Here is a 25,602-nt window from a genome sequence, read left to right on the forward strand (position 1 = left end):
AGTTTAGCGATAACTTTTAATTATTTAGCATTAATTAATTAAATTATAGCCATACAAATTTTGTCTGTTTCGATATAGTTTAACAAGCAAAGTCCTTTTAAATTATTTATTTTTTAGCCCATATACTAAAACTTCGGCTCACCGATTTTGTAGCTAAATATATATATAATTTTTATTAGTTTCGATCATTTTGCTTTGTTCTTTGATTGAGGACCCGCCCACAGCACACAGAACATAGCCATTAACAAAAAAAAAAAGAAAACATTAACTGAACTTGAAACATCAATAATAAGCCTAACAAAACGCAGTAAAAAGTAAAAACTACAACAAATAAAAAGCAAAAATATAATAAAATTTAAAAACAAGAACAAAAAAATTAGTATTATGCATAATAAGATATTGTGACTACAATTAAAACCAAAAGCAAACATAAAACAAAGCTAGACACAAAAAACAAAAACAAAAACAAAAAAAAAAAAAGAGAAACAAAAACGAAATGTTGTTAAGATTAAAAATGAAATGTTTTATAATCGTTATTCAATAAAAACAAAAAATAAAAAAAATTAATAATAAAATATAAAAAAATGAAATTCGAAACAAAATATTGGATGTGAATTCGAGCTGCAAAAAAAAATCTATACATATACACATATAGCTTCATGTAAAAAAGAGAAAACCAAAAGCAAAAAACAAACCTAAGATTTGTTTTTAAACAATAACAATTGTAGTTACGTTTTTAGTACCGAGTACTCGTAGTTATTGTGCTGATGCCATAGATTAAATAATTCTTTTGTTCAGTAGTTGCTCATACTCTCTCGTTGAAAATGCCTCTGCTCAAATTATAGCATCTCAAATCGAATAACGTATACGCCACGTATACAACAAGTTGTACATCAGACAATTGCAGTTGAAACGATCAAATTATTACATCGAGAGTTCACCACCTCAGCCTACAACAACAACAACAACAACAACCAACAACCACCAACAACAACTACTACTACTACTACAACAACAGCACGAGAGCATCATCGAACTTCAAGCTATCAAATGAATGAACTAGTGCAGTTGCAGTAATCTTAACATAACCTCAATTTGGAACAGACAGAGCTGCAACCATAACAGACTTTTTAAATCGTTATCAATATAATTATTTTAAATTTTTTTAAAACATTCAGTGGCTTAAATCAAATGCATATATCAGCAAATAATAAATATATATTTTTTCAAAATAATTTAGAAATTTATAGAAATATATTTCAAGTGTTGAGAAAGTGCTTAAGCCATAATGTTAACAAATAATAATTTGATTGAATTTAGCCTGCTATAAATATAAGTCAGCAATATATACTTTGTGTGATATTTATAATTTAATTCAAATGCTTAATAATTTGCAACATAATATAATTATTATTAAATTCGCAAGCATTTCGCTTCGATTGGTCGCAAGTCTGATCAAACAGGGCCCAAGCCTGATGGTTGCAGCTCTCTGGTGCCGAATCCTAGACACATCATTGAACTACGTATGTATGCCCGTCCTCTGTTTGTGTGTGTGAACTTATGTACCCCCCCCCTCCCCCCTCAACCACCACCCCCCACAACCCATTTATTGCCCCAAAAGTGCTTTTCTCCCAACTAAATAAATAAAAATATATGAAAAACGCGACGCATGCGGCGCAAATTCAAAAACCTTAACAGATGCCCAGGCAAAAAGGTCAACAAACGGTGAGTGAGGTCTGGAATATATATTTCTATATTCTATTAAGTAATCTACAGTGTGCCCCCAAAGTATATGACGAGTAAGACTAGTTTATCGAACAAATTTTATATTTTTGATTTTGATCTTTTTGGGTTTTTTGCATTTTCAAACTACAACACACACATTGCTTATATAGTATATTTATAATATTATAATGCTATATTTATGAAACATATATGAACATATATATATATATATATTTTCTATGCTTCTTTTTTATGTCTGTAAATCGATTTGTTTTCACGATTTGTTTTTTGAGTTTCTTGTACCTTAACCTTAATAAGTGTAAGCAATGCTTTTGGCGCTGCCTGCAACGAACTACAGCAACAGCGACTACAACAACAAGAACAACAACAACCACCAGTACAACAACAACAACAACCAGTACAACAACAACCAGTACAAGAACAAGAACAAATGCTACAGCAACAATAACAACAACTGCCATATTATTGAAGCTGCTTTCTAGACTTGTGTTTTAATAAGCTATTAAGCTAAGGCTCATTGGCGCGGCTCTAAACGGCTACTGCTTCTGCTCCTATGTCCCGTTTCCCTGTGCTTCCCGATTCCGGTGCATGTGCGTTTAAAAATTTGCTCGAATTTGCAGCAAAAAAAAAAAAAAACAAAAAAAAAATCAACTATAAGATCGATATCACTATCACAAAACCAAAAAGTACCAGCAATTCTCAAAATGCAGAAATCAAAAAAAAAAAAAAAAAAAGAAAAAAGAAAAAATGCTAAATGAAGTCGTATAAAATTGAATTTTAAAGCTATAACTGAACAACAACAAAAACAAGCAACTAAACTACACTTGAGCGCACGCTTGGCACATTTGCATTTACTTACACCAATACACACAAACAGACACACACACACACACACACACACCACCACCAACAACAAGAACAACCAACCAACAAGAACATATTGTTATTAACTAATTGCTCAAGTTAAAATCAAAACTGTTTGATCGCTTTGTTTTTGACGCTTACTTTTTAATGCATTTTACCCTAAACTAACAAAAAAAAACACGCTTACAACGCTACTCTATCGCTCTCGCTCTATCTCTTTCTCTTTCGCTCTTTCTCTCTCGCTCTATATATATAACTATATAATTAACTATATAGCCTATGTATATATATAAACTTATGAAACTGCAAAATTCACTTGACTTTTTTACTTTGAATCACTTGAAACACACACATACAAAGCTTAACAGCAGCAAGCGCTGTTATGTTAACAGTTAACAGTGTACTGTTAACATACTGTAAGCACCGAGCACCAACCCCACAAGTCATAGTTCGCTCGCTCTCTCTCTCTCTCTTTCTCTTTCATACAACACATCACGCTCACTTACACTCTCAGTCGCGCGCTCTCTCTCAAACTCTCTCTCTCTCTCTCTCTATCTATCTGTTTAGTAAACTAACTCTCTCTTTTCCCAAACAACGTACGTCGCTCAACGCCTTGAGACACTCGCTGGACTGCGCGTTTGCTTAATCAGCACTAAGCGTTGTGCTGATTGAACGAAACGCACTAAGAAATTGTTGATCCGATCTAGCCAGCGCTATATATATATATATCATTATGTATATATAGCTTGGCTCGATTGGGTTTTCATTCAGTGAATATGTGTGTGTTCCATGTTTATGTCAAGTTTAACAGCGACGACGCCAAACGCCGGCACATTTTGTTTAATTCCACATATTTTGTTTGGCAATAACGCTTCGGTTTTTTGTTAGCCAACTATACTACCAACTACTATACTCTACTCCTAGCCAAAACTATGATTTTTGTGTTTTCCAATGGCAAAAAAAAAACAAACAAACAAACAAACCGCAAATTGCTTTCGATGTGTGCATTATCCACCAATACACACACACACCAACACACACACACGCTAATACACACACACACACACACACACTTAGAGTTGCATATATAATATATACACACTATATCTTTTGATTTGGCTTACATTTGCGTTGAAACAAACTACTAAACTAACCACAAAAAAAAAAAAAAAGAAAAAAGAAAAAAGAATATAATTATTTTTAATTTATAGGAGAATTTACTTGAATTTTTATCGTTTCTTTTATTATTTGCTGCTAATTCTTCGATATTACAGTAGTTTTATATCTTCTTTGCTTAAAGTAAGTTTTAGAATATTGAAAAACAAATACAAAAAATTTTATTATATATATAATTGAAACGAAAACAAATTTGCATATTTAAAATCAAATTTAAATATGCAAATGCGCATTTATAACATGAAACGAATATTGCCAACAACAACAACATCAACAAATATATATATATATATATATATATATATATATATATATATAATAAAAATAATAAAAATCAACAAAAAATAAATATAAATAAATGAAAATGAAAACGAAAAAAAAAAAAAAATGATATGCATATAGGCCCGTCGGCTTCTGGGGCAAAATTGTCGGCTCTTTGTGCGTGATCGCTGGTGTGCTGACAATCGCACTGCCGGTACCGGTTATCGTCAGTAATTTCAATTACTTCTATCACCGCGAAACGGATCAGGAGGAGATGCAGAGCCAAAATTTCAACCACGTTACAAGTTGTTCATATTTACCTGGTGCACTAGGTACATACTCTACCTCTCTTTCTACCTCTCTCTCTCTCTCTCTCTCTATCTATCTCTCTATCTTATTTATAACTTATTTGAATATAGCTTTTTATTAGCTTAGACACATTGCTAATTGTTTATTTTTCTATCATCATGGTGCATGCAACACACACACACACACACACACACACATAAACATTCCCCATGACTAGGTCAACATTTGAAAAAATCCTCACTCTCCGAATCGTCGTCGGACATTATGGATTTGGATGATGGCATTGATGCAACTACGCCAGGTCTGACTGATCATACGGGCCGTCATATGGTTCCCTTTCTGCGCACGCAGCAATCCTTTGAGAAGCAGCAGCTGCAATTGCAGCAGCAGCAGCAGCAAGGATTGCAGCCAGGACAGCAGCAATCGCTCAATGGACCCAGAAGCACAAACAGCCTCCAGTTAAGGCACAACAACGCCATGGCCGTCAGCATTGAGACCGACGTCTGACTACTAGGTAAGTATGCAACACATTGTTGAATTGTTGAATTGTTGAAATTCTTCTTCTTGTTTGCTATTAGTCAAACAAATGGAAAATGTACGAAATTTGCGCAGTGAAATGTTACGTTGGATGCCAGAAACGTCATCAAAAGCAGTCTAAATTTAGAATTTTATTAAAAATACAGCAAATAAATATAATAATAATGAAAATAATAATTATTAGTAAGCAGCATAGTTGTAAATTACAGTAACAACACACACACACACACACACACACATATACACACACACACACACACAAACAGTCTCTCCAGCTTGTTAGGCATAGCTTAAACTCGCGTTTTAGCTTCAAATTTATTGTTATTTACTTTTTGTTTTTTATTTTCTGTTTTTCTTTTTGTAATGCAGCTGCGCTCTAAAAAAATTTACATAACTCATAAACAACACACAATAATAATAATTAACTATTTATATATAATAAAACTCAACTTGATACCTATGTTCAAATTTAGCTATTATAAACTAACAATTGTTATAATCAAGAATTATAAAATCAACAAAAAAAAAACTTAAACTTAGTAGACTTAACGAATTGGAGTTTCTTCCTTTCTTTAGAAGCTAGCTAACAGCAACAACAACAACAACAACAAACAAACAACAACAACAACATTACATACAATAATTGCTAATTTTATTTTTAACTTTTAATTATGCTCTATTATTAAAATATTAGTGACAAAATATTAGTATAACCAAATACAATGAAATCAATTTTCAAACAAAACAAAAAAAAAACAAAACATATATATAAAAGTAATAATAATAACTAAGTCGCAGACGTAGCAACTGCGGACTTTATCGCAGTTAGGCAATAGTCTAAAAAAAAATATATAAAACAAATATTTAGAAAATATTAAAAAGTAAAAAAAACATATATTTGTCCGTTTTTAACAAGTAAATTTCAAATGCAAACAAATGAAACTATTTATGTGTACTAGACTGTTGTCAACTATAGCAAGCTATCATTTATATATACACACACACACACACACATACACAGACACACACACACACACACACACACAGATACTTACATGAAAAAATGCTAAAAACATCAAAACTGCCGTTAAGTTTAAAATAATAATTATATTAAATAAATATACATATATAAATATATATTAAATATACATATACTGCTATTTTGTAAATAAGAAATAAAAACAAAAGCTGAAGCTGAACATCTTGACATAGACATAAAACCCCAAAATAAACAAAACTGCAACAAAAGAGAAGAAAAAACGAAAAAATAAAACGAAAGTATAAACAAAAACAAAGCTGCTAACGATACAAATACAATAATTAAACTTAGCATATTGCTATGTATACAAAGGCCTAAAGCATAAACACATACATACAAAAACACAGACACACACACACACGCACATAAATATATATGTGCAGCTATAACTAAAGCCTGCTGATCAGAGCTGATCTTTTGAAACATAACAAATTCTAATCAAAAGTAAACTAAACAACAACAAACTATGCTTCAGTTTTTTTCAGTAGTAGTCTGAATACTTTTTTATCAAAACTTAAAAAATCTCATCTTTTTCCAATTACTTGAGTTGTCTTCCCATTCCACTTCAACGACTTCAACTTTTGTGCAAAGCTTCCAAAGCAAAGTTTTCCAAAAAGAAAAAAAAACAAAAAAAAACTCAACAACAATTTTCAGTTCTCACGTTGGTGAAACGTCTTCTAGGGCTTAACGATGCTAGTTAACTTATTTAGCTTGTTAGATAAACACAAAGAAAGAAAGAGGCGACGAGCGCTATTACTCTGGACCATAGCACTATGGAGCATTTCGGCACTTTGGCTGTCAAAAAATATTTAACACGTTGGTGAAAATTATATTTTCAACAACGCTGCCTCAATTTGTAATTTTGTAAATATTTGCAAAACTTTCGAGCCATCAGTTCTCTGCCAGCAAATGTGTCCAAATGGCCCATAGTACATTTCGAAAAAACAAAAACAAGTAACAAGTACAACCAAATAATATTCAACAAAGTATCAATAAAGCTGAAACATACGCATGCATATACTATATACTATATACACACATAACTGTATAATAGTATAAGAGTCATATGTACATATATATATCTATATATATATATATATATATATATGTGTATATACCGTTACATATATACATACATAAGTCTAGTATGTTTCTGTTCAATATGCGACTGAAGAAAAAATTGTTTTTTTTATTATTATTGATTTGCTGCTTGTTGTAATTAAGATATAGCAAAAGAAAATATATAAGATAAACAATATTTGTACCGAAAAAAACATAAATAAATAGAAAACAATTAAATAACAATGTAAATATGTAAAAAAACATAAAGGAAATATTTAAAGCCGACAGCACAGACAGTGGGAAGAACGCGAACGCGAATTAAAAATAAAATAAATCAAATCAATTTACAGCTTTGAATACCGTCCACACGCACACAGTAAAAATAAATATAAACAAGTAAATAACTAAATAATATTATGTTAATAATGAATAGTTGAGGTAACGAATTTGTTGATTTTCGATTCGAGTGTAGTGTATATTTTGACGTATACTTGATTTGGCCTTAAATAACAAACAAATGCAAAAAGAAATTTAGTTGTAAACAAAAGTTGAAGCGCCCATCAAATGTTTTAAGCCTTGTATATATATACATATATGTATATATGTTTATATATATGCATAGCTATACATATATTCCATATAGTGATTAGTTTTTGGGTTCGAGAAGTGTTGAAAGTGCAGCCAATTAATTAATAACAAAACCAAGAGCAATACACTTAAGATACATAATATCTTAATAATATAATATGCATAGCGATTATTATGATAATTATATAATTACTCCAACAAAATATATAAAAAAAACAATAAAAAAACATATCGTCTTCAAGTCATGCAAGAATAAAAAAGGAAAAACCGCAAAATATATAAATAATATGTATATTTTTTTTTGTTTTTTTTTTATATATATATATATAAATTAATTATTATAATGCTAGACAAGGCTTAACTAAGTAGTAAACAAAAGTCAGCGGCAGCGGCAGCAGCAAAAGTTAAAGCGAGAGATTGGATGAGCGAGCGAGCGAGAGCGCGTTGTTAGTGTGAGTGAGATAGCAGCAGGCGCAGCTAACTGAAAAGTGATATGATATATGATAAAATAAATAAATATAAAAAAAACAAAAACTTGCCAAAATAATTAAGTTAAAAACAAAATAGAAAAAATAATAATGCAGCAACACACAAATAATAAATAACAAAATAAATGAAAAACTATATGCTAATGCAAATATTAAGAGTCTATGCCTAAAATAAAAGTAAATAATGTTCAGCCTACAGCAGCTACAACAACAATCTTGTTTAATTTAGGCAACCAACAAAACAAATTAGTAAACAATTAATATTAAATCACATAAACACACACATTTCAATAACTAAATGCAAAAACTTCAAGCTGTGCTAAAACCAATTCCCTCACGCCTCACCCCGCAAACTATGAAATTTACTGCAAATATCTAAAAATATATTCTATAAAAAATGTTGTCAATTCTTAGGTTGCCCCCCTCCATACAAGCTTCAAACGAATAACTTATCATACAAATACATTAATAAAAGAGAAGACTGGAATAAATAAAAAAAACACACACACACACACGCACACAATTATATGCATATATATAGTATGCGTATATATATTATATATATGCATATAGCTGTACATGAGTCCAAGCAACATTTTTAGGCAACCTTAGCGGAGAAATTTGTTGAACAAACTGAGCTTAACCTCATAGTTTAATTTGTGTGGCTTACCGTGCGTATGCTTTATGTTTTGAACTGCAATCCATTAACTTTGAGTTTACCAAAAATTGAAATGTAACTCGGCTAGGGTAATTCAATTAATTACACTCAACAAATTTTGATTTTCCTGATTGTTCCTGCCACAGAATGTACCACTGCAATATTTGACACATGTAGCTCAACATAATAATAAACAAAGATATATAAATTGCATATGAATATAGTATATTATATTATAAACAAACACACACACACACACTAGCATACAGCGGAGTCTTAGAACATTTGCAAATTTTCATTCGTAAACAAAATCAAAGGAAGCAAAGCGCAGCTAATAAATGTCAGAAAAGCTGCAAGAACTAGTCCAAAAATAAATACATATAATAATGCTATATATATATATATATATATTATATATATATATGTGTATGAATAAAATGCTGCAGTAAATTAATAAACAACAAATTGTTAAGATTCTAAAAGTGAAATGTTTTATAAATAGTTAAACCAAATGAAACAAGAAACAAAACGAAAAAGTAATTATATTATTAAATTATAATTATGAAAACAAAACCAGCTATAAAATACAAACAGACACAACACCAAACATCAACAACAACAAACACATAAATAAAAATTATTATTACAATAATAAAAGTAATTAAACAAGAAGACAACTCTGCATTTTTATCATAAATACAATAGCCCAATCTCTAGCTGTTACTTCGTAATTGATCAAGTCAAAACATAAGGCAAGTATGCTTCTAGCATCAAGTATCGAAACTAATTAATTATTTAAATATTTACAGCGCAAGTTTGCCGTATTTGCTTATTAAAAAATATACAAGAAAGATAAGTAAGGTGCATTGGTATGAAGTCGCTTTATATAAATTGCTTTACTAATAGTTGTTTATAATTTCAAATATAATACGCAATGCAAACTTGCACGTGGGAATGCGAGCTCAAACGCTTTGAAGAAAAACAACTCAACCAAAGTTTAACTCAAGTCAGCAATCGTCAAAGCAAAACCCACTCACGCTCTCACTCATCGCACGATGCACAGTTAGCTGAGCGCTCTCTAAGCAATGAAACGGCCCCGCTCTCGTTCGGACGCAGCAGCAGCGGTGAGAGACACTCTCTAAGCAACGCAACGGCCAGGCTCAAGTTCGGCCGCAGCAGCAGCGCTGAGCAATCAATCGAGCCCGTACGAACGAAAGACACGAGCAGCAAAGCAGCGACGCTCGCATGTGTTGGAGGTTGAGTGAATAAGAACGCACTTGGGCCACCTACTCACTCATCCTACTACGCGCAGTAACTTGAGCGCTCTCTAAGCAATGAAAGGGTTACGCTCATGATACAATAATACAAGCTAGCGGACTGCGCTCTTGGGTCACGCTCTCGTTCGGCCGCAGCAGCAGCTCTGTGCGATCGAGCGCAAGCGAACGAACGAGTGTATGGGAGTGAATAAGAACGCACGTAGGTTAGTTGAGTTTGGACTCTTGGCGATTGAACAAGCAGTGCGCGAATTATCGGTGTAATAATAATTAATAATTTCAACATGTTTATTAACAAGCAATCTATGAAGCTGAAGTAAGTCTATAACAATTGTTATCAATGCTCTCAGTAACAAATAACAAGTGCTTAATGATTGAAAATGTAAAGTTCGCTGAGTTTAAGCAGTTTGGTTTTCATTAATTTGCTCGCGTTTGCTCTTCTTAAGCCATTTTCACTCAATGCTTTGACGACTAACTGTTCCTTGCTTGCGTTTGCCTATCTTACGCCATTTCACTCAAAGCTTCTACAATAAACTGTTCCTCAGAGCCTGTCTGAGTGCTTTACACGTTTTATTGTGCTTTAAACTAAGAGAGCCTCAGCATTGACTCGGAGTGTGTTTTATCTTATTTACCTAACACTAACGCATATCTGTTTGGCTTTCTCAATTCTTGCTTCTTGCATTTAATTTGCATAAACCTTTTTATATTTTATAAAAATAGTTCGAGTTTATTTAATATGCTTGCATTATTTCTATAAAAGTATAAAAATACATAAATTTCAGATCGTTATTAATGTTTACATATTATCCACACAGACATTGACGATGGCATCCATCAAACAGGAGCTGGAGTTGGCGGGCAGCTTGATGATGGTCTCGAACAGCTCCTAGCAGCACTTCGTGGAGGAAATCATGCCGGAGTCAGTGGTGGTGTTGCAATGAGGGTTGTCACACAACTGACTGGTTCAGATGGATGATCTTGTTGCACATGAACTTGCAGCAGTTGACAATGGCTATCACATCCTTGTGCACATCAATGGCGCACATATATTCGGTGCAGGCGCTTAGTATGTCGGTGATATCCTTCGCAATGCCTTCTTCAGTCAATGCAGCTGTAGCTCGCAACGCTCTCATCCAGCTGCGCCTGAATCGAACGCAGAACTTCATCTTAGACAATACCTGGCTACTGCAGTCGGATCTACATCCTGGGCAGTTACTGCAATAACTGGAGCAACAACAATAGTTGCTACTCCTGCTTGAAGGGATGCTGCATCAATTACTTTTATTTCAAAGAATGCATTCATTAATTCATTCTTTGTATTTTTTATTGTTTATAATAGGTTAACTTTAAAACTTAATTTTTAATGTTTCTTTATTTTTACTCATTTGTCATTAGTCCTTATTATTTTTTGTTATAACTTGTAGGCATAAGTAATGTTTTTAATTTTAGCTGTAAGGCTTAGTGCTAAATTGTAGTTTAATTAACAAAATGCATTTGGCAATAAATAAACAGTTATTATACCGGACACTACTTCTATTTTTTATTTTTAAGGGATATATGCTAAATGGAGCAAGTTCGTTGCTTAAGTCTTTTTTCTTTACATTTTGTATGGAAAATTTCCATGCAAAATGTTCGTTTTTTAGCTCCTGCTCGTTTGTTATCCTTCCAATCCACAAAGGACATACATTTTCGTGCTGCCTGGCATCGCATCTATCGAACTGTATACCAGGATATTAAGGATTGAACAATAAAATTTCTTGAAAAAATTTGCAGGGGGTGGGTCGCAAAAAGTGGGCCAAAAACAAACGCGGAACAAACGCGGATTTTGTGTTTTTGGCCACTTTGCTCGCGCCCTGAGGCTGAAAAATTCTAAGTTAATAGACATTTAGATGACCCCATATTTTTTTGATGGCAATCGATAGAGGGTCGTCCTGTGAGGGCCGGGAACCAAAAATTTTGGAAATGCGTCCTGATCCTTTCGAGATATGGCCATTTTATTGGCAATTTTATTGTTCAATCCTGAATATCCTGGTATACAGTTCGATAGATGCGATGCCAGGAAGCACGAAAATGCATATCCTTTCGGGATTGGAAGGATAACGAAGGAGCAAGAGCTAAAAAACGAACATTTTGCATGGAAATTTTCCATACATAATGTAAACAAGAAAGACTTAAGCAACGAACTAACCAAAGGACTTTGCAGCAGTCCTAGAAAAGAACACAGAACTGTTTACTTTTTATTACTTTATTTTCATATACATATGTACTATTAAATTATTTGCTTTACATTAGGTCCTAGGAGCTAGGCTTATATATATAAATGTGTGTATGTGTGTGTGTGTGTGTGTGTGTGTGTGAGCTAGGCCAAGCCCTGGGCCAATTGAAAATCATATCACAAGGTGTATTTATTTATCCACTGCCTCAGTGTAGCTCATCAGGGCAGCAGCTGCCGTCGGGTGCGTGGCAACGCGTTGACGCTCGCTCTGGCGCTGGGCGGACGATACGTGGGCAGCTCAATGAAGACAGCGCGATACTCGGGCGACTCGGGACGCATGGCACGCGACTCGCCCAGCAGCTGATTTGTATAATAGTTGAACTCATTGCCAGCAGTTGCTGCTGCTGCTGCTGCGGGCTGCGGCTGTGGTTGAGGCTGCGCTTTGCTCTGGGAGCGCAGCAGCTTGAAGAGATTGCGACGCATGGCCTGCGGCGAGGAGCGACGCGTCGAGCTGTGATTGCGAAAGGCTGCCTCCTCGTAGCGCGGTATATAGCGTGGCTTTCTGGACTCGCCGCTGGGCCGCTCGGCGGGCGTTACATTGAAGCCAAAGAAGCGTGGCGCCTGCACCGAGATCAGCGGCAGCAGCGTCTCTCGAGCGTAGCGCTCGGCGCGCTGCAGCAGCTCGCCCAGGCGAAACGGCAGCAGCTGCACCTCGTGCCCGCTACCCGAGTGTTGCGCTTGTGCCAGCAGCTTGGGTGGTGTGGCCTGCTCGCTGCTGCTGGCGGTGGCGGCGGTGGCGGCGGCGGCGATGGTGGTGGTGCTATCGACTTCAGTTTCGGCTGTGAGCTGCAGCTCCTTGGCCTGCTTGCTGCGTGGCGTTGTGGCCTTGAGCACCGGTTCCACAATCTCCGGCGTGCTGGCAGCGCTGTTGTCCTCCTGCAGCTGACGGCCGCGATTTAGAGCTAAGCGTCGATCCTTGAGCACAGGCTCAAAGATTTCGTTGGTGGCGGACAAGCTGCGACTGGACTCTGCCGGCTCCGCTTCGCTTTTGTCCAGTGAATTGCCAATGAGTATGGGCTGCCAGGGCAGCTGCTGCTCCGTCTGCTCCAGCGGATAGGTCTGATTCTGCGCGAGCTTAAAGCTTGTGCCCAAATTGAAAATGTCCTTGCGCTGCTTGACGCTCTCGACGCCATCGACGCTGGCACTCAGCATCGACTCCTGCACGCTGGCATCGCTCACTGGCGCGTCGGTGCTGCTGCTCCCGCTGCTGCTGCTGCTGCTGCTGCTGCTGCTGCTGCTGCTGGTGGTGGTGCTGGTAATGGTGGTGTAGTCCTGCTGATTGTCCAGCTCACAGTTGCCCGCCTGCAAACGCATGCGCACTGGATTGCCGCTGCTGAGCTTTGTGCTCGGACGACAGAGCGAGTGACTGCGTCCGAAGCTGTCGGTGAGCACCACCTTGTCGATGTCCCAGTGGGGCAGGCCCTTGGACAGCCAGCCGCTGTACGACTTGTAGTGCAAGCTGAGCGTAGTGGGGAAACCCAACGCCGGATGCGGAACAATAATCTTGGACACTATATCCCCAGCAAAGAACTCCGAGTCGTCCTTTCTGTAAAGGCAAGCAAAGCGTTTCAAAATTGAAAGAAAAGCAAAAAAATTAAAGCGGCAGCGCTTACTCGGATATGGCAAAGGTCTCGTTGAGGCCGCCATCGCCCTCGAGTATGGCCTCCAAGCGTCCGATCGTGCGCAGTGGCAAATCGTTGAACGAGTTGAAGATCTGCAGCTGGAACTGATGCGCACAGAAGGGCTCCTCCTCGCGCGTCAGCAAGTAGAGCTGCCCACGTCCCGTCGATCTGTCCGCATAGTAGCCCATGTTGCCGCAGCGTGGCACGCCCTCGGCCAAGTCCTCGTCGTCCTGGGCGCACGGGAAGCACTTGCCCTTCAGAAAGTCATCGTAGTTGGCGCAGGGAAAGGCGGGAAACATGCAACGTGGCGCCACCGAGTCGATGAAGAACTTGTAGGCGCGTCGGTGGTTGCACAGCGAGCGACCCTCCTCATCCTCAGCTGCTTGGGCGGCTGCAAATGCATTTGGAATATTAAAAGTTAACAAAAAATATGAGTTAAGTTAAGTTAACATATAAGTTAATAATTAAATATAACAAAAGTTAATAATAAAGTGCAAAAAGCAGCAAATACTTATTGAATGTAAGTGAAATTATTTTAATATTACAACAATAACTTAAAAATGTATATTTATTGCTTTTTGATGCTTATTACTTATTTCACTTATTTATTATTATTTTATGCAAAGAGTTAAAGCAACAAATTGCATAAATAAACAAATAATATTTATCCATTTTATTTTTTATTCTAGCACTTGTTTCTAAGTATTTTTTAATTGCTTTGCTCATATGTTTTGCAAGTTATTTGAATATTGTTCAGTATATATATTTATGTATAATTCTTATTTGAGTATTTCGCTTTGTTGTTTATATTTTTTTACATAAATTTCTCAAGCATATTTTAAATTAGTTATTAGTATTTTTGATTTTAAATATAATTTTTATACTGAAAGATTTTTTTCATTTTTAATTTGATTTAATATTTTGCTTGGATGCACTTACACCAAATGAAATCCGTTACAGCGCCCACAAACAAATTGGAGCAACCCGTTTGGACACGTCCGCCATTGGGATAGTAGTCCACATGGCCCATGGGCTGCCAGGAGCCGAGTCCACCCAGTATAAGCGTCTCGCCGTTCGAGTGTATGACATCAACAAATTCCGCATCGCTGCTGTCCAGCCGCACCTTGGGATGCTGAGCCTCGAACAGCGGACCCGCCGGATCCAGGCCCGTAATGCGCGACAATCCGGGCAGCTCGGCGCCCGCAAATCCAGACACATGCGCCCCCAAGCTGAACCCAATGACATGGGTGCGCATCAGATTGAGTCCCTTGTGCTGTTGCAGCTGCTGCAGCAGCATGGCCAGCTGCTTGCCCACGAGTCGCGTATTCGCCGCAGCTCGCACATAGTTCGGAAAGGTGGCGCCATTCTGCCAGTCCACGCAGATCACAATGCAGTCCTCCTACGAAATGCGTTGAGTAGAAGTTAAATAAATTCTATATAAACAACTAATATTTAATTTATTGATTGTCAAAAATAGATTTAAAAATTTTAAAAAACTCCCAACTTATTAGCTTTTCAATTGTTAAAGAAAAATTTTCTAAGACTTTACAAAAAGATATCAAAAACACTTAACAAATTTAATATTATTGTGTGCTATTCATATGCAGTCTTGCCATATTAGCTTATTATAAGCTAGATCCAGCTTTTTTGACAGTGAAATAGCTTGAAATCTAGCTTATTTTAATTTTGCTACTATATGGTAAATTTACTTTGTAATTCTATGAAATTCCCAGGGACTGACCTTTGTTTTTTTTTTACTCATAAATTTCGATTTAAATTATTTTTTACATTTGAGTTTGAGTTTTCACACAAATTTTGTGTCTCGCTTATTCTAGATTATTTTTTTCTCAATCTAGCTTATATTACCTCTCAAAGTCTGGCAACCATAACTTTTTAAATCCCAACATTTCTCTAATATGTTCTACTTTAATTTTTATGCAATAAATTAACAAGCGCAAAGCAACAATTAAAAATTAAATAACAAGGCTTAGGAAATTTTATATACAAGCAATTAAATATTCTATGTGCCACTGATCACTGATCACTGATCACTGATCACTGATCACTTCTTAATCGATTTTATTAGAATATTTTATAAAATAAAACTTCTAATTTTTGTTACAGCTTAGACTACAGTCTGCCTTAAAAGAAACTGTTAAAATATCATTATAAATACTAAGCAATTACTTTAGATTATTTACGATTTTGTTTTAATCGCAATTATTTAATCATTTACCAAAATGAGTTCACTCTTTAAACAGCTGCATAATCATTAATTTGAGGGTTTGTGGCTCAGCTAATTTGCTTATATGCAGTGTTTACTGTACGCTACTTACAACAGCCATGAGCGCCGTCTTCATTTCGTAGATCCAGACATGGGGGCAGGCGGAGCCGAAGCCATGGACAATGACGCGCACGCTGAGCTCATCGAATCCCTCGAGCTCATCTATGGACGGTGGCTGCGGCTTCTTGGGACTCGTCGTGCCATTCAGCTGCGTCTGCAGGGGCGCACTCGTTGTGGGCGTGTCCATCGTTGTGTCCGACTCTCGCTTGGACTTGGCGCGAGCAAAGGCCGCTGTCATATTGAGAAACGAGAGCTCCATGAGCGGATGATCGGAGCGCTGGCGCGTCGAGTAGAAATAGAACTTGGTGTTGATCTCCTCGGGCGGCGAGGGCAGCATCTCCAGATAGGCAAACGGACCGGAGTCCTCGAAGCAGCCCAGCTCGCCATAGCAGACGCGCTTCACCTCGCGCTTGCTGCGTCCATGTTGCAAGTTCCGCTGCTGCTGCAGCTGCTCGTGCGCCAGCAGCGACGCCTGCACCGCCTGCGACAAGTGCGTCAAATTGTCAAAAAGAATCAAGAACCACTCTTCAACTCTGCCAAAAAAAAAAAAAAAAAAATTAATTCAAAGCTTCGTAAGCAGCGCACGCGCTCAGGCTCAGGCAAAGTTCAGATTTATATATAATATATATAAATATTGTTCAAAGTGGCAACAAAGCCATAAGAATATTTATGAACAATTTGTAAATGTTGTGCGAATACAAATAAAATTGTTTACAATATGCGAAAAGTGATTTATGAAAGAATTAATTGTTTTAATACATGTATTAGTATTTTAATTAAGAACTGAGTTAGATAGCAAAACAATTAAAACTCTTTTTGAATAAATTGATTGATAAAACAAATATGTAAATACTATAAAATATGTAACTTATTTTTATTTATGCTCAACAGCAGATTAAGATAAAACAAACTAAAATTTCAGGCAAAAAATTTATATTGTTAAGTATTTAATTAAATGCATACGAACCTATAAATTAAACCAAAAAAGTTAGACAAAATAAATAAAAAGAGTGAATTTGAACGTTTGAAAAGAAGCAAATATTTATAACATAAATATATAACTGATTCTTCTAGGCTACAATTAAAATAAATAAATAAATAAATATAACTGATTTTAAATATTATTTATAGCAAAAAATATTAAGCTGAAAGAAGTTTTGAATTCATTTCTTAATATCTATTATTTATGAATATTTATAAAAGATCAAAGCTCATGCTATATATTTACTTTCATATTTTATTATTATATTTATTTTTGTTTAGCATAATAACTGCACTGATATATCAATTTATAATTAAATACAATTGAAATAGAAATAATATTTTTTATTGCTGACAAAGTTCTGTTAAATTTCCAACGCTTGTTGGCGTCATAAGCAAAACGCTTTTAGTTTAACTGAAGCGCTTGAAATTTCTTTAATAGCTACGCGTAAAAAATATATAATTTTTTAATTTTGCTTTTATATTTCTTTTTTTTTTTAAAGCGTCTGCGCCATAATTTGGCTGCGTGTGTTCGTATGACATAATCAAAAGGTCTGTCCGTCCGTCTGTCCGTTCGTCTCTTTCTTTTTCTATTAACCGCAAGCGTTTGGCTCTGGAGTCGCGTCGAGGCGTGATCGTGATCGCTTTGACAAAGCAGCCCAAAGAGCCAAGCCAAACTTAATTTGTCAACGCATCGCCACACACGTCGCCAAGCCAGACACGTAATAATTATTGCTATGAATTCACATTAGAAATAGCGAAAAATTAAATTAACAGCAGCGCTGCAGTTTTTTTTTGGGCATGAGGAAGCCAAAGGCAGCGCATCTAAATGGCTTGGCATTAATATGATGCCAAGCTGAGTCACAGAACTGCAACTTGCAACTGTCAAACTGTTATTCTTGGCTACGTTAAGTATACGCCCCTATATGACAGTCAATTAAATCTAAGTGCTGTGCTTTGCTTTGCTTTGCTTTGCACTTTGCAAGTTGAGTGTCATTATCTAACTGCAAACGCAATTAAAGTTACAGCAGTTGAAGCGAGATTTGTTTACTTTGTTGCATAAGAATTCTCAAAATAGAAAAAACTCACAAAAATAAAGAAAAGCTACAACAAATATTTACAGAAATTCAAACATAAATTAAAAATTGAGTTAAGCATAATTATAAAATCACACATAAAGCAATGAATGAAAATAGTTTGTATATATTTTATGCAGCTCTTAATTAATAATTGTTTACTTTTTTACATAATTTATTTCGCATACATTTTAATTTAAGCTCGCTTATCTAACTAGCTGTGATGTTTTTATTGTTTGCATTATTAATGAACCAATTCAGTTCAATAAAATAAACAAATAAATTATATTTTTTAATATGCAGTTTATAATTTCAGTGAATTTTGATGTTTTAATTTAATAATTTATTGGTGCGCATTAAATTCCATCTAGCCAAGTAGTTGGAAATGAAATAAAAGATAAGATAACTTCGCTTTTACTTTCAATCAGTAAAAAGTTTACAGCTAAATGCACTTGTGTTATTATTTTTTGCATAGCACTGAAAGAATTTTAATTTATTTTTTTTTTTATGCATTTTATGACAGTTTTATAACAGTTGCTGCGCCTTTTACTTTGCCACAAACGAACATTTGTGAAAGTATTTCAAGCCAGTCTTAGCCTGTGTTGTAAAACAAATCGATATGCAATGGCTTTAAAAAAAAGAAACATAATTTTTAGCAATTTACAAAAATATTAAGATTTATGACAGCCGAACGATAAATTTATCGATCAATTGCAGTTTTGCCAATTAACAGACAAACCCAAGTTAGTTGGAGGGCAGCACAAGTGTTTTTCATGCCTTTCGGTATTTACGCTGATTGTGCAATCTGTCAACTATGAACAAACACACACACACGCATGCACACACACGCACACAAGTGCGCGCACTCAATTGTCAAGTGAAACTTTGACTAAAGTGGGAGGCAACGCTAAATTTCACCTACACAATAAACAAATATACAAAAGCAGAAAAAAATGAGTGAGCCCAGCAATTGATAAGAGACACAAGTGTCATATATGTTAGGGGTAGAGCATAAAGTGCTATAAAAGATTTAAAACATGCAGCAATTGCACTTGGAGCAAGTCAAGAGCTGTAGTCAGACAAGGGCGTAGTCAGCAAGGGGGTTCTATTGCTTATTTACATTTAAATTGCTGCACAAATGTTTTTTTATTAGAATATTTATATATAACTAGATTAATAAAATAAAATAAAAAAAAAATTTAAAAATTTAGAGCTATATAAAAAGGAATTATATTATTATAGGTTGCTTTTATAAAAATTAAAAAAAATAATAATGTTTCAATATTTTCAAAAGAATTTAACAATTGAATCATTGAAATCATTTCATATTCCCCAAACTCATGTTCATAATTTGTTTACAATAAAAAATATAAGTTAAAAATAATGCTTTAATTTTGAATAATTTAAATATTTAAAAATGTTAATAAGCAGAGCTGCTAAACATTTATATTTATTAGATTTTGGATATTTCGTATATTTCGCCACTCACAAAAAGCAAAGTGCGCGCCTTCATGTTAACTTCTGCATAAATTAGTTTTAATAATTAGCAATTTGTTAAAATAAATGTAAAAAATTAGCGCCCCTTACCCCTTCAAACATTATTCATGCTACGTCCTTGAGAGCGTTAAGTGTTAAGCAAAAACTTCGGCGACTTAAGAGTAATTTATTAAGTATCTAATTTCGAATGCTCTTTACAAAAAGTTAGGTACGCTCTTAGTTTCAATAGTCGCTCCCTCAATAATTAGCAACTGTTTGCTTACTGCCCCCCCCAAAACATAAGTCAGACTACGCCCTTGACAGCGGGAAGTGAGCAAGAGCAACAAGACAACATTTGGTTTGAGCATCGCTCAATTAAATTAATGCGCAAGTGTAAGTTATGAGAGGCGTGGCACTTACCGCTAAACTGCGAGCTGGCGAGCAGCAGCGACAACAACAACAATGAAGCGTTTAACATGTTGTTAATGTTGTTGTTGTTGCTGTTGCTGTTGTTGTTCGTTTGGATTATTTAACACTGTTTAAGAAAACTGCTGCGTTTCAAATCAACATTGATAGGCGCTCTTGCTTTTGTTCACTTTGTTGTCACTTGTTGTTGTTGTTGTTGTTGTTTGAAAGTCAATCAGAGCTGCATTGCGCCTTTGTTTACTTATTTAGATTTATGCAGATTTTTTTTAATATATTTTGTTAATGTTTTTTTGTTTTTGGCTTTTATGCTGTTATGCGCTGTCTCTCTGCGCTGCGCTTTGGTAATAGCAATATGCCATAAACAAATTCACTTTCACTTATTTGTGAACCTGCCAGAGTCGAGTCGAGCTCCAGTCTCGAGTCTCGAGTCTCGAGTCTCTTCAGTGTCGTCGTCGTTGCTGCTGCTTTACTGGTTCCTGGCCACGGCCAATGACTGTGACTGTGACTGTGACTGTGACTATGACTACGTCTATGTGCCGCCTTCGTCTCTGACTCACTGACTGACTGACGGAGCAGGCCGTCGCACTTTGAACCACCTTGGGCGTCTCACTGTTTGCGCTTGATTGAATTATGTGGCAGACGCTGCACAGCTCGCCTCAACTTCAATTGCAGCAGCAGCAGCAGCAGCGGCAGCGGCAGCTTCAATTTTGTCTTTTAAAGCTTTCACTTGTTCCAATTTGCGACAGACAGCGGCTTTTTGATTGAGTGCTGATTGATTGCCCGATTGATTGCCTATAACCTGCAATTACAAAAAAAAACGAAAATGCATTAAAACAATTGCATGCAATTGGCTGCAGCCAAAGCGATTTTTAGTCTAGTCTATTGTATAACACTAGACAGGATATGCGCTAAGCGCGTTCATAACTGTAACTAACTGTTAACGCTCTTGGGTTATTGAACTCAGTGCCAGCAGCAGCAGCAGCAGCAGCAGCAACAATTGCTCTAAGGGCAAACTTAAGTGACAATTAAAATAGAAACCGGCACCAAGCAACATATAATTAAATATTTATAGCTGCAGCTAACGGCGCTAACAAAATTATTATAATTTATAATAGTTTGTTAGACATTTAATTTTACTTAATTTTTTTTATAGCATTTTTATGTACTTTAAGTTCAAGTCACACACAAAATTTATATTTAATTTTTTAAAAATTTTCGTTTTGTCACTTTTGTATTTATATATTTTTCTAATACAATTTTATTGTAATATTTGTTTTATATTTTGTTGTTGCATTTACTTTTTTGTTAAGCAATTTTGCGCATTTTCGCACCTAACAAAACAATTATTTGTTAAGTAGTGTAACCACACGAACTTTAAGCGTACAGCATTAAATGTTGTCTGTTAACATTTGGGTCAGCAGCAGCCGCCGCAGCCACAAGAAAATAAAACAAAGATAAACAACAAAAACTTGTCAACATTGCTACGTTTGTTGTTGTTGTTGTTGTTGTTGCTTTTGTTTTCAAAGAAATTTCAATGTGTCAATTATATGCGGGAGAGTTGAAGTTGAAGAGATAACAACAAACTGTAACTTAAAAGCGAAGCAGACGCGAAGAAGACGAAAACCAAATTGACAACGAAAGTGAAAACTTTTTAGCGCGCCCGCGCCAAATGAAATTCAAAATATCCCAAAAGCAAAAAGTTGAACTTAAAGTTAATTGATTTATGTGTAGTTGCAACTTTACTTTCGTTCGCGACGCTGACTGGGCAATTAGCACTCTAATATAAACAAATGTTAGGCAAAGGTCTATAAACATTACCAAATCATGGGCAGGCAGCCGTTGCCAACGAGCTTAACAATTAGAGCTGCTAACTAACGAGAGTAGCTCATAAATAAATCAAAGTTGTTAACAAACATTGCAGAGCCGTAAGCAGATGTAAAAAAGCAGAAAGTAAATGTGCAATGCTTAACAGTAAGAAAAAATAACTAAATAAATAATGTGCATAAAAGTAAATTTTTCTATATTAATATTTAATTTATTTAATATTTTAATATATAATTAATATTTAAAATTAAACATGATAGTGTAGAAATTTAAATTTTATTAAATATGCATCTCTCTATAAATCAAAATAATATTAGATAACATTTTAAATATACATTGCAATTATTATTTTTATTTTTTAATTGCAAAATTTGTCATTTGAATTGTTAATCATAATATTTATAGATTATTTTAATTAGCGCTGCTTTGCTTTATATTGTATTATTTAATGCAGTGACAGCAATCGATACTATCGATAACAGTGCTAAGCGTACAGCTCTGTACAAGCTTTAGCTTTAGTCGAGTTTCTTTTTTTGCATTTTTTTAAATTGAACTCTGAAACTCAAACTCAGCTGTCAAAACTTAACGACGCCAACGAACTTGAACCCAACGAACTACACTCTATGTTAATATAAGGCTTGGGGTTAACAGGCAGCAACTAAAATAGGTTATTATTTGGATTATTTAAATTCAAGTGGCTTAAATTATAAATGGAGAGGCCATAAGGAACAGTAAGAAATAAATATGTTGAAGCAAATGAAATATAAAATACAATTAAAAATAATATCAAATTGATTAAATATATTTAGTTGAAATTTAATAAAACATGCGGCTGCTGCTTCATTGCTAAATTTCTAAAAAAAAAACATTAGCAAAATTTCTACAATTTATTTGTCATGGCTATGGTCATGTACTCTGGCTTAACGGTAATTTGCGCTTGTCCATCAATCAATTTGCACAGCAGCAAGAAGAGGCTGCGGCAAGAGACGCTGCCAAGTGAAGCGTTGCATGACCAATAGGGATGCCCCCTCAAAACAATTGAAGATCAAAGAAGATCGCTGCGCTTTCCCAGCGCCAACGCTAAAGAAATTTGTCACGTCGAAAGAGAGAAAAAGGAAAGTAATTGTAGCAGCGAGAGCTTTCAACAGTTATAATGCTTCTAAAGCGACTTTCGCACTGCTAACTGCTAACTGCTGACTGCTGAGTGGCAAGTGGCAAGTGGCAAGTGTGGCACTTTCGCATAGATTAACCCAATTTGGCGGAGAGACGACTCCAGGTCCGCTTTCAAATTCTCCAGCAGCAGCATTTGCAACTAATTCGAGCGTTAATCAAGCGACAAAGAACTTTCGTCGCCGAACTGTGTCAAGCTGTTGCAAGTATGTGCTGGTGGTGCTGGTGGCATGCCACAGACATGCGTAATGTCTATAAATTGTCTGGCTGTCATTGCCAAATCAACAGTCAATTGCAAAAATGAAAAACAAAACAACAAAGCGCTGGCATTGTCTAGCGCTATCTCGCTCTAACGCTTGACTGATTGATTTATATCAATGTGTGTGTGTGTGCGTGTGTGTGTGCTATTTAATGGCAAATAAGCAAGCAAAGCGCAATGCGCAGTTGTATTATTTTTATGGACACATTTGTAATACGTAAAAAACAAAAGACTTAGGCAACGAACTTGCATGTAGCTTGCCCAAAATAACAAAAACAAAGCACACACACACACAGACACAGACACACAAAATACATTTCAAATTTCCTTAGCCAATTTTCGCTTGACAGCAACAACATAAATAGTTTCCTGTTTGTTACGACGGACTCGTGAATAAAAACCAAAAACAAAAAAAAAAAAGGGAGGAAGCCACAAGTTAATGCTGGCCAACAAGCTCAAGAAGCAGCTGAAGAAAACGAAATAAATGAAAAGCCAGCAGCGCATGAAATTTCCGCTGCTGTTGCTGCTGCTGCTCGCTAGCAAATTGGCTGCTTCTAATTGCTTGGGCTGCCTTTGGGGTTTTTCACAAGAATTTCCAAAGCAGCCACTGGCAACTGGCAAAGTCGCAATCTCATTGTCCATGCAATGCATGCAGGCAGCCCCACCAAAAGACAATTGTGCCATAAATCAACGAGCCAACGGTAAAATGCAATGCAGCAACAACAACAACAACAACAATAAAAATTATGTATGTGACACACTTTTTCACAAACTTAAAGTTAAGCTTGAGCAGACTCCACACAAAAATGATGTGTGTGGGCGTCAAGCCATGCCCCATTTACTGCTTAGAACAAGAGAGCGAGAGCGCAATAGTTTGACCTGTCTTTTTAACTGTTTAAGCACTTTCAGCGTCGCTTCCTCTTCTCAATGACATTGTGAAAACATTTGTCCCCATTTAACGCAGCGCTGTGTACTTCAGCTATATTATTATTACCTATTATTGTTGTTGTTGTTGTTGTTAGTCGGCTTACAATTAAATGTCTTTGTCTGCATTTCGGATTGCGTCGTCGACTGACCGCAATTGCCAATTGCCTCATCCAAATAGATTATGTTCTCTTGATAAACAGACCGTGCCCCACTAAGCCACATTACAAATTGTTAGCTAAACATTAAATTAAATTGCATTTAATATAAATTATTGTTGCTAGAATTTCTCTGCGCTGCATTGAAAAAAAAAAAAAAACATTTTAATTGTGCTTAACAATTTTTTATGAAGCGCAAACTTTGATTTAATCTGCTTAGAGCAATAAATTTATATTCATTTGTTATTAAACTTGCTTTAAAGTTAGTTTAAGCATTTTGTGCAATAACAAACCCAAATAATATATATATATAATATAATTATTTTTGTATCAAATTTAAAAAACAAATAATAACAATTTTCTATATTTTTATGACACGCTTTAAGCTTTTTTATTTGCTTTTTATATATTTAAAATTACTTTAATCAGCTTTGCTTAAATTGCTTGGAATTTATGTCATTTTTCATTTCTTGCTATTTAATAATGACTAATTATTAGCTTTCTGTTTAAATTATATATTTAACTGTAACTTGGAGCCTTGTTGTTGTTTCCTTTGACATTTGCTTAAATTAAAATATTGTTTAACAACTTAATTCCGTTTAAATTGCCGCACAATTCAAATTTCAACAACAATTTGATTTATTATTTGTTCAAGTGCCTATGCCCAGTTAATTTTAAACAATTTAAACGTCTTTTCTTTTTTGTTTTTCGCTACCCACTTATTGCACCCAATTGTCTCACTGCTGACCTTGGCCTGTGTGCATATTTGTTTATTATTTATTTAAGCGTAGGCGTTAACAAGCAGCTGCTATCAACTAAATTATGCATAAAGAGCTCGAGAGTCGTTTAAACTAAAAGTCTACAAATTGTTTATGCTTGACATTGAACAAATTTATGCACTCTAATTGACCAAAAGCAAAGTTAGTCACTGCTGCTGCGGTTCGCATTTTAAGAGTGGGGTATATGAGTATTGGGAGTTGAAATAATCAATTAACTAATAACATTTAAATTGAATTTAATAAAAACGAGACGTAAGCTTAACACTTTGGTAAGATTATTGTAGAA

At 35.3% G+C, this 25,602-nt stretch overlaps 2 protein-coding genes across 2 annotated transcripts; one reads left to right on the forward strand and one right to left on the reverse strand.

Annotated features, from left to right (window-relative positions):
- The first annotated feature begins 4,498 nt into the window (after positions 1-4,498).
- On the forward strand, positions 4,499-5,264 carry LOC108606191 (potassium voltage-gated channel protein Shaker-like). Its single transcript, XM_017996049.1, has 2 exons — positions 4,499-4,870; positions 4,935-5,264. The coding sequence occupies exon 1, from the start codon at positions 4,621-4,623 to the stop codon at positions 4,861-4,863; it is 243 nt and encodes an 80-aa protein (XP_017851538.1). The 5' UTR covers positions 4,499-4,620; the 3' UTR covers positions 4,864-4,870; positions 4,935-5,264.
- A 7,024-nt stretch (positions 5,265-12,288) lies between these two features.
- Positions 12,289-20,254, reverse strand: LOC108605407. The gene is made up of 5 exons (XM_033294501.1): positions 20,197-20,254; positions 16,236-16,774; positions 14,839-15,298; positions 13,891-14,290; positions 12,289-13,823 (listed from the first exon to the last, which is right to left on the reverse strand). Exons 1-5 carry the CDS (start codon positions 20,252-20,254, stop codon positions 12,437-12,439), a joined length of 2,844 nt encoding a protein of 947 aa, XP_033150392.1. The 3' UTR covers positions 12,289-12,436.
- Between the last annotated feature and the right edge of the window lie 5,348 nt (positions 20,255-25,602).

This window comes from Drosophila busckii, chromosome X, assembly GCF_011750605.1.
Source record: "Drosophila busckii strain San Diego stock center, stock number 13000-0081.31 chromosome X, ASM1175060v1, whole genome shotgun sequence".
NCBI lineage: Eukaryota > Metazoa > Arthropoda > Insecta > Diptera > Drosophilidae > Drosophila > Drosophila busckii.

Bases quoted from the DNA above. Each gene is read 5' to 3' on its own strand.
- LOC108606191 (XM_017996049.1), top strand. From the start codon at position 4,621: ATGGATTTGGATGATGGCATTGATGCAACTACGCCAGGTCTGACTGAT.
- LOC108605407 (XM_033294501.1), bottom strand. From the start codon at position 20,254: ATGTTAAACGCTTCATTGTTGTTGTTGTCGCTGCTGCTCGCCAGCTCG. The intron at 16,775-20,196 runs GTAAGTGCCACG...TTTTTGGCAGAG, and splicing joins CGCCAGCTCGCAGTTTAGCG to TTGAAGAGTGGTTCTTGATT. The intron at 13,824-13,890 runs GTAAGCGCTGCC...TTGCCTTTACAG, and splicing joins GAGACCTTTGCCATATCCGA to AAAGGACGACTCGGAGTTCT.